The 9,307-nt window shown below is 44.9% G+C and overlaps 1 protein-coding gene across 2 annotated transcripts; it reads right to left on the bottom strand.

The window, feature by feature from the left end:
* Positions 1–378: 378 nt before the first annotated feature.
* On the bottom strand, positions 379–7,752 carry LOC123579203 (ADP ribosylation factor like GTPase 2 binding protein). 2 transcript variants are annotated; one of them, XM_045442851.1, is made up of 6 exons: positions 7,396–7,752; positions 6,637–6,698; positions 3,828–3,934; positions 1,336–1,421; positions 1,024–1,120; positions 379–501 (listed from the first exon to the last, which is right to left on the bottom strand). In XM_045442851.1, the coding sequence occupies exons 1-6, from the start codon at positions 7,431–7,433 to the stop codon at positions 427–429; spliced, it is 465 nt and encodes a 154-aa protein (XP_045298807.1). In that variant the 5' UTR covers positions 7,434–7,752; the 3' UTR covers positions 379–426. The 2 variants fall into 2 exon arrangements, with proteins under 2 accessions (XP_045298807.1, XP_045298806.1); XM_045442850.1 differs by having other exon boundaries at positions 379–577; positions 7,396–7,749.
* Between the last annotated feature and the right edge of the window lie 1,555 nt (positions 7,753–9,307).

The raw sequence follows: 9,307 nt of genomic DNA, 5'->3' as shown, positions 1-9,307 counted from the left end.
TCTCAAGGAACAGCCTAGAGAAATGTTCCCATATGGGTAGAAACCCCTCTGAGGCTGCAGGACTGAAACTGATGCATACAGGAAGCTGTTAGCACACAAAAAGCCTGATGGACAGGCGGGGCCAAAGAGGGGTGGAGCTGGTGGGTTCTTCCAAATGCTGCTGACCTACCAACGTTTATGCTGGGGATGGGGTCCCCGGGGGGATGCTGGCCTCAGGCTTGCTCCAGAGGAGCCTGACTCAGGCCTGAGAGAGGGGTCTACTTGGGGAGGAGTGCTAGGATTACTGAACACAAGGTGCTTCAGGGGCCTAGGAGGGTCAGATGGACTGTCTTCTGACCCATCAATACTTAACGTCAGCAAAGAGTTGTGGAACAGAGCCCGTCTTTCCAAGATGTATTCTGTCACATAGCCAAAGCCTCTTCCAGTCTATGGGGCTGGCGACGTCCAGGAAGATATCTCTGCCTGGTGGCAAGGCCTAGTGTCGCAGATCATTCTGGGAAGCTGGCACAGGGGATGACTTACACAATGAAGTCACCACTAAACCACTGCTTAAATCCAGTCCCCGGCCTTCTTTTTCCTGCATGAGAAAAAGAATCCCAAGCGGCAAGGAAGAGGGAAAAAACACGAGTCCTTTCCTAGCTCCAAACCCTGCCTATGGCACAGGGGGAGTGAGGGTGGAAGGGGGTTATTTTGCATTCTTGTTCAGCACTGGCCCGGTCACTCATAAAAAGTATACCTCTCTTCACTGAAAAATACCTCTTTTTCCTATTAACAGTCTGCCTTATAAGAAAGGCAAGGCAGTTAGACCTGCTTTTTGGTTTTGTCCCTCTGATTATTTAGGGATTACTTTAAGAGGAACCTGGGTCCTGCCCAGAAGGCAGCTGCTCACTCTGGACACCTTGCTAGCTGCCAGACTGATATTGGCCACTCATGGGGAGAAACATGGCAGCTGGTCTACTAGAAACTATCTGGAACTATCTCAATGGTTCCATGTGGCTAATGACACAAGCAAGAGGGACTTACTGCTCTGTAGTCCAGAAACATTTCCTTAAAAGCCAGAAAATCTGTGAACGTGAGCAGCATGTCAAATATGTCACCAGCCACTTCATCTTTATGATGCCTGCAAAAGAAAAGGATGGCTGTTTCATGGAAGACTGAAACAGATTCTGTCCCTTCAAGATTCCATTTGCAGATTTTAAGGGCCTTCCCACCCAGGACCTAACCGCCAAGGGCTGTAAACCTTCATGATCAAGCAATGAAAAAAAAAAAGGTCTTTTTTTCAGAGTAAAGGAGAAAGGGAAAACAGGCAAAAATGCAGAGTCAAGTTCAACTCACTGCAAAGTTGTCGTGAAAGCTGCCATGTTAAATCCAGGAATCCGTTCCAGGAGCTGTTCTTCAATATACTTTTCTACCAAAGAAATCTGTAAGAGTGGACAGGATCTTGGTTTTAGGAAAACAAGGCGGCTTTTCAGAAAGCCTGGCCTCCAACGTTCGCAAACATTTCCTGAGGGCCTATTTTATGTGCCAAGCTCCACGTTGAGCACAGGGGATACTAAAGAGAACCAAAATACAGCTCCTGTCCTCAGTGAGCATGTGCCCTGGCATACCACGGGAGAGAGGCATCTGCAGGTAATTACCCTGTGACAAGATGAATGCGCTAATGTAGGTAGAGACCATGAACAGCAGGGCTCCCACCCCCCACGCCAGGAAGTAAGGAACGAAGCGGGGCCTTTCTTCTTGGGTAGATGGAATCTGTGCAAAAAGAGCGTACAGGTGCCCCTGGTTGGTTACGCGTCTGACTTCGGCTCAGGTCACGATCTCGCAGTTTGTGTCTTTGGACCCCGTGTCGGGCTCTGTTCTGACAGCTCAGAGCCTGCTTGGGGTTCTGGGTCCTCCCTCTCTCAAAAATAAACATTTAAAAAAACGTTTAAAAAGGAATATATAAAGAAGCATACTGTTGAAGGTAATCACAAGTTCCTCATTGTAAGCTGAGGCTTGACTTGGGGAAACCATCAGGTATGCCATGCTTCTAAGGTTAAGAAAGTTCTTGAGGCTCAAACCTCTTCTCAGATGAGACTGTTCTAGGAGGCTACCGGAGGCCTCAGCACAATGGGAAGGCCCAAGGGTCCAGAGTTCAAACTCCTGGGGATCTAGCCTTGGTTTTCGCTTCTACCTAACGGTCATGTGCACCTGATTAGATTACACAGTAGAAAAAAAAAAAAAAACAAAAACGCAGATGTCACTTGAACAGTAAGTGTTTGAACTGTACGGTTCCACTTATTTGTATTGATAAGTACAGCACAATACCATAAATGTATGTTCTCTTCTTTATGATTTTAGTAACATTTTCTTTAGCTTCCTTTATTGTAAGGATACAGTAGTACAGAGTATCCATATAAAATACGTGTTTATCAACTATCTCCATTATCGGTAAGGCTTCCAGTCAACAATAGGCTATTAGCAGTTATGTTTTTCAGGAGTCAAAGGCTATACACAGGTTTTGTTTTTTTAAATTTTTTTTGTTTGTAACGTTTATTCATTTTGGAGAGACTAAGAGAGACAGAGTGTGAGCAGGGTAGGGGCAGAGAGAAAGGGAGACGGAATCCAAAGCAGGCTCCAGGCTCTGAGCTGTCAGCACACAGACCGACGCAGGGCTCAAACCTGTTAACTGTGAGATCATGACCTGAGCTGAAGTCAGATGCTTAACTGACTGAGCCACCCAGGCGCCCTTATACGTGGATTTTCAATTGTGCAGGTGTGGGCACTCCTAGTCCCCATGTTGTTTAACTGTATTGTGTGCAAGTCAAAAGGTCAATATATTGTATATGAATACAATATACATATGGTGTACTATATATATATACATATATATATATATACACATGTATATACATACACACACACACAGAGTATATGAACACAAGGTTTAGCGAACCCATATATTGTAACTGAAAACGGGATTTTGATCAAGCCAAGCATTTTCTAAAACAGAAGCTGGAGGAGCCCCTGGGTGGCTCAGTCAGTTAAGAATCCATTCTTGATTTTGGCTCAGGTCATGATCTCACAGTCGACAGTGTGGAGCCTGCTTGGGACTCTCTCTGTCCCTTCCCTGCTCACTCTCTCTCCTTCCCTCAAAAGAAAGAAATAAAAATAGGAGCTGGACAAAAATCATCAAACACCCTCAAGAACTGCAGAAGAAAGCAATGGGGGATTCTTTTTTCTTTATTTAAAAAAAAAATTTTTTTTTCTTAACATTTATTTATTTTTGAGACCGAGAGAGAGAGAGAGAGCATGAACAGGGGAGGGTCAGAAAAAGAGGGAGACACAGAATCTGAAACAGGCTCCAGGCTCTGAGCAGTCAGCACAGAGCCCAACGCGGGGCTCAAACCCACGGACTGTGAGATCATGACCTGAGCCGAAGTTGGACGCTTAACTGACTGAGCCACCCAGGCACCCCAGCAATGGGAGATTCTAACTACAATTCCTGGCAGTTACTGGTGGCAGCTTCTAAAGTCCTCCAAATGTCAACATCTTAAAAAAAATTTTTAAATGTTTCTTGTTTTTTTTATAGAGAGAAAGAACACAAGCGAGTGAGGAGCAGAGAGAGGGAGAGAGACAGAATCCAAAGCAGGTGCTAGGCTCTGAGCTGTCAGTAAAAAGCCCCACGTGGGGCTCAAACCCACAAGCCGTGAGATCATGACCCGAGCGAAGTTGGACACTTAACTGACGGAGCCACCTAGGTGCCCGAAATGTCAACATATTTGGATTCTGAATTCACATTTTAAAGAAATTCTAATCTCTGGGGAAAGAAACAGAAAACCACTTACATATTCATTAAAAATAGGTGTGTAGGTGAGTTTATTCTCTTCTGTGTCTTCAAACTCCTGGTAGTACTTGTCCATGAAATTCCTCTGTAATAACTGGAACTCGTCATCTGAACAACAGGAAAATTTTATTCTTTTCAATGGAGATTAAAAACCATTGATTTATAAATAGGCCAAATTCTATGTCAGCAGAACTGCTTCCTAATGGTCAGTCTCTAGGAGAGGGAAAGCTAACAGTGTTTTAGGGAAGTGTTCAATAGGACGCCGATGTTCAAGTAGCCCAGTCTTTTTATTAATAAATATTAATATTTTAAAAATAGTAATTTAAAATATTTAAATTTAAAAATATTTTCATAATTTAAAAATATTAATATTTTAAAACCCAGTCTTTTTATTAATAAATATTAATATTTTAAAAATAGTGGTAAAATATACCTAACATTAAATTATTTTTTTGTTGCAAGCCCTTCTAACATGTCACATAAAGTTTAAGAAACATATCAAATGCAGTATGCTAAAAAACCAAGAGTCACATAATATCACATTTTTCTAAGTCCTCTATTTACTATTCCACATCAATGAGTCTTCGAGGAAAGGCAGGGGAGGTGAAGCCTTCTATTAAGAGTCTAGCTACATCCTTACTCTCATACCTCTGTGGTTCCTGATAGTTTGAAACACATTAAGTATTTTATTTTACTATTTATCTTATTTACATCCAAAAGTTAGCATATAGTGCCATAATGATTTCACAAGTAGATTCCAGTGATTCATCCCCTGTGTATAACACCCCATTCTCATCCCAACAAGTGTCTTCCTCAACGCCCCTTACCCATTTAGCCCATCCCCCCACCCACAACCCCTCCAGCAACCCTCAGTTTGTTCTCTGTATTTAAGAGTCTCTTAGGTTTTGTCCCCCTCCCTGTTTTTATATTATTTTTGCTTCCCGTCTCTTATGTTCATCTGTTTTGTATCTTAAATTCCACATATGAGTGAAGTCACATGATATTTGTCTTTCTCTAACTTTGCTTTTAGCATAATACCCTCTAGGCCATCAATATAGTTGCAAATGGCAAGATTTCATTCTTTTTGATTGCCGAGTAATACTCCATTGTCTCTATATACCACATCTTTATCCATTCAATCTGTCTATGGACATTTGGGCTCTTTCCATACTTTGGCTATTGTTGATAGTGCTGCTATAAACATTGGGGTGCACGTGTCCCTTTGAAACAGCACACCTGTACCCCATGGATAAATACCTAGTAGTGCAATTGCTGGGTCGTAGGGTAGTTCTATTTTTAACCTTTTGAGGAACCTCCACACTGTTTTCCAGAGTGGCTGTACCAGTTTGCATTCCCATGAATTCACTTTTTTTTGAGAGAGCACGGAGGTGGGGGAGGGGGGTGCAGAGGGAGAGAGAGAACCCCAAGCAGGCTTCATGCCCAGTGGGGAGCCCCCGACTGTGAGACCATGTCCTGAGCTGAAATCAAGAGTCAGACCACCCAGGCGCCCCTAAGTGTGGTTTGGTGGCATTATGTACATTCCCATTGTTGTACAAACATTACCACCATCCTTGAGTCCATTTTAAACACACCCATACGGGGTGGCCTGGGAACTCCATCACATTCCTTTCCCACAACGGAATGAAATGGATCTCTTATTTGAATATGATTTCAGCAGCTGTGGTGGGAACAGCGTAGTGATCACGCACACGGGCTCTGATCCTAGCTCAGCCACGTCAATTGTGTGACCTTGGGCACATTTCTTAGTTTCTCTAAGCCCCGGTTTTTTCAACTAGAAAATGAGAATGATCCTAGTACCTATCGCATAGGATTGCCAGGTGGAATTCAGATGAGGGTTGGTAGAAAGACTGGCTTATAGCAAACACCTGAACGTGAGAGAACAGGGAATTTTAACAAGTGCATACAATAATTACTTCTAAAAATAAAAGGAAAGCTTCACAAATGACCTAGACTTTAGGGTAAACACCCTGAGGTCAAAAAAGGCTCATTTTCCCATGGCACACAGGGTAAGCAAAGGACAAAAGAATTCAAGGTATTCCTCAGTATTCCCCAGAAATCTTCACCTCCACACAGGACAAGGGCTTAATGGTGAAACACCTGTATTTAGGCATTAAGGGCATGAACTTTCTTGGGACCTGAAGATTACAAACGTGTGGGTCAGTGATTTTCAGACTAAACTAGACTAAGAAACATCACTAGCACCACCACAGTAAAGGTTTCTTTTTCGCCTAATTCTCAGAAAACTCAGACAAAGATTTTCTCAGAGTCTCCCCTTCCCATACATTTGTCTTAAACCTCGAGTGCCTGTTACCGCTCGTTACTTAGCAGGTCTGTGCACACCAAAAAATGAATGCACGAATAGGAACTCAGAACCCAGGAAAATACAGAACCAGCGGAAGTATGGCATTTTATTTTCTTCACGGACACGCGCGCTGTGATTATGGCACTATGCTGTGGTTTATGGCACAAAAATGTTAAAAGTCAAAACCAAAAAAAATGGAATTCCTCTCATTCTTTGAAATAAGTCGCTCCTGAAGTTTTGCCAAGAGGTCCGTAACGTCTAGGGCCCCACTACCTGGATAGCTGCCTTACAAGACCTGAGTATGATTATTACTTGTTAAAACAAGGAGAACGTTTGCCTCTAAAACCACTTAATCTCACTTAACATGAGTCTGTGCTACATTAAAGATTATATGCAGCTTGCTGTTTTCTCTCAAAATTAACCCTCCAAGCTGCAAAGGTCTAAGAACTAGAGAGAGCACAGGTGAGACTGTGGTAAGGAAGCTTACCCATGATAATGTCCTCTAAATATCCAACCACAGCATCAAATTCTGCATCGGAGGCGGAAGAGCTGAAAAATATACCTGGATTAGGTGCTGTTTCAAATAATTCGCTTTAAACAACTGTATTAGAGACACTTTCACACAGGTGCAAAAGAGGGCAGAAAAATGAACTTCCCATCACCCAACTTCAACAATTAAGAATGATTATTGTCTACTGTAGCAATTCCGAAGAAAACGTATTTTTGTGACATTAGGGTTCAAGGGCTCCATTTTCAGAAAACCTGTTATGACACAAGGAACTACAAAAGGGACATATAAAGGGAGCAAAGGCTCACATGGCACATCTTAAGGCTCCTCGTATTTATGTATTTCCTTCGGGTTTACTCACCGCATCTTCGCTATCACCCCCCACCTATCAGCTTGTGAGCGTGAAACTGGCGCGAGCGAGATACAGGCCAGGGAACAATTGGATTGGAAGTCCCTGGAGGTGGAAGTGGTGGAGGGTCCTCTGACCCGTGGTCGGACCTTGGCAGCTCAAACCAGGGTCAAAGCCGGGGGAATTGTGATGGAGGCGTTGATCATCGCGAGACACTCGCCCCGCACTCCCGTCCTCAGGGCTTGAACCCGGAGGTCACAGCAGCCGCACAATCAACAGCGGGAACTAGGGAGGAGCCTTGGCGGTCCCTCACCCCCACTCCACCCCTCGAGGACACCCGTTCCCCAGGGCGGAAGCCGAGGCCTCCCCGGCCCGACGGCGTCACTCACAAGGACAGGGCGAAGCTCTCTTCCTCTACGGCGTCCATCGCCGCCGCCGCCGCCGCCGCATCCACGCGCGGGGCGAGCAGGCCCGTCGGACTCTTATCCCGCCCGCGGCCCGGGCCCAGCCTGCGCTCCGCTCCTAAGAGCCCCAACCGGCATCTGGGAGGTCTCGCCGCCAACGCCGCGGCCGCTCACGGCCCAAAAGATTGGGCCCTGCGTGCGTGGCCCGTGCTTCAGGCTCACCGGCGGCAGCCTCGCGCCGGCTCGGCCCCACGCGGGGCCAGGCCTCTCGACGCGCGCCGCAGCCACCTTGAAGTACAGGCGTCAGTTACCCACAACCGCCGCGCCCCGCCCCCCGTCACCATGGCCACCACAACCCCATCCGCTGCCTCGTGGCTCCCAAGAGCCAATCACAGGCGCGCGCTGCTCGACGCCGGGGGCGGGGCAAAGATAGAGAGAGGAAGCCAGGAAAGGGATAGAGAGGCGCGAGGGGAAGCTCATTGAGCTTCAAGAGGCAAGCCTAGGTGTTACTGGGTGTTCTCTCGCTGTGTGGGGTTAAGTCTCACATCGCCCCCATTTTAAGGAGGAAGGAATCGAAGTTAAGAGCTTCAGTTTTCTCACTTGCAACTTGCCGGTAAATTACAGGATTTAAGAAGATTAAATAGTTTAAAGAGGGTTGTAAGAGCACTATGAACTGCAGACTTCTTGAGAACCAGTCCCTCAGCTTTTGAATTGGATAATGCAGACCTCTGGCCTGCCTGATTGCCAGATGTCTGTTGGGGCTCACAAGATAGTTACTCCTTTTCACGGGAGGAAAGCCCCACTGCAAGAAGTAGACATAACTTACATCATACAGTATTCTCTCTCTCTCTCCCTCTCTTTCCCTCTGTCTCTCTCTGTCACACACACACACACACACACACACACACACACACACACATCATAAACGTTATCCGGCACTTATTAGTTTCTTGGCTAGTTGGGCAAGATAAAAGTTGACAGTCACTTTGGACAACGCAACCAGAAATCGGATAACTTTCAGAAAAACTCCCCTCCCAGACTGCCAGATTTTGCAAAAGGATTCCCTAGAGCTGATTTCTCTTTATTGGATTGCTAGGCATGGCTGTTCGGTTGCATTATACCTTTGGGCCAAATGTGTGTTACCTGTCTAGAGTGGTTTAAGGTCTGACTTAGGTTTGATCTGAGGGTCAGATGGCCAGCCTGAATGGACATTTTGAATGGACATAAAATAGATATCGGTGGGGTCTGGAACTAAAAATGGTTACCAAGACATAGTTGTATCCAGGGTGAGATCAGTTCTCAGAGATATATACTATCTGTATATCTATATCTATACTATACTATATATATATATATATATATATATATATATATATATATATTCAGCACCAAGTAGAGGACAGGTATCTGTAAAGGTTTGCTGATTACCTGGACTGAGTTATATTTAAGTCAAGCATCCATTTTGCAGCTCAAAGCAAACTCAGCAAATTTCCTCATGACCTATTTTCTCTATAAACTACTTATTTCTTCCGGACTAAATGAACTTCCCACCCTTTTCCTACTTCTAAATCATATATGGAATCAGAGTAGAGGAGAAAACTTTGTGATTTCATCTGTTGCTGGTTATTATCTACTGCTGTTACAAACCATCCGAAAATTGAGTAGCCGAAAACAATTATTGTGCCCACTAATCTTCAGTTTGGGCAAGATTTGTTAGTGACAGCTAGTCTCTGTTCTACTTGTCATCAGTTGGGGCAGCTGGAATGGGGCTAGAGGAGCCTCTTCTGACATGCTCACTCACATGGCTGGCAAATAACTGTTGACTCTTGTCTGGGGGCTCAGCTGTGGATGTTGGCCAGATGGCTGGTGGTTGGAGGGGACGGGGTCCTCAGTTTCT

The sequence above is a fragment of the Leopardus geoffroyi genome, chromosome E2, assembly GCF_018350155.1.
Source record: "Leopardus geoffroyi isolate Oge1 chromosome E2, O.geoffroyi_Oge1_pat1.0, whole genome shotgun sequence".
Classification (NCBI taxonomy): Eukaryota; Metazoa; Chordata; class Mammalia; order Carnivora; family Felidae; genus Leopardus; species Leopardus geoffroyi.
This window is presented reverse-complemented; position numbering and strand designations above follow the sequence as displayed.

Excerpts from the sequence above, each read along its gene's own strand:
- LOC123579203 (XM_045442850.1), bottom strand. The coding sequence starts at position 7,433 with ATGGACGCCGTAGAGGAAGAGAGCTTCGCCCTGTCCTT. Across the intron at positions 3,935-6,636 it reads TTTAGAGGACATTATCATGG|ATGACGAGTTCCAGTTATTA; the intron begins GTAAGCTTCCTT and ends CCTGTTGTTCAG. Across the intron at positions 1,422-3,827 it reads CACCTATTTTTAATGAATAT|ATTTCTTTGGTAGAAAAGTA; the intron begins GTAAGTGGTTTT and ends CCACTCTTACAG.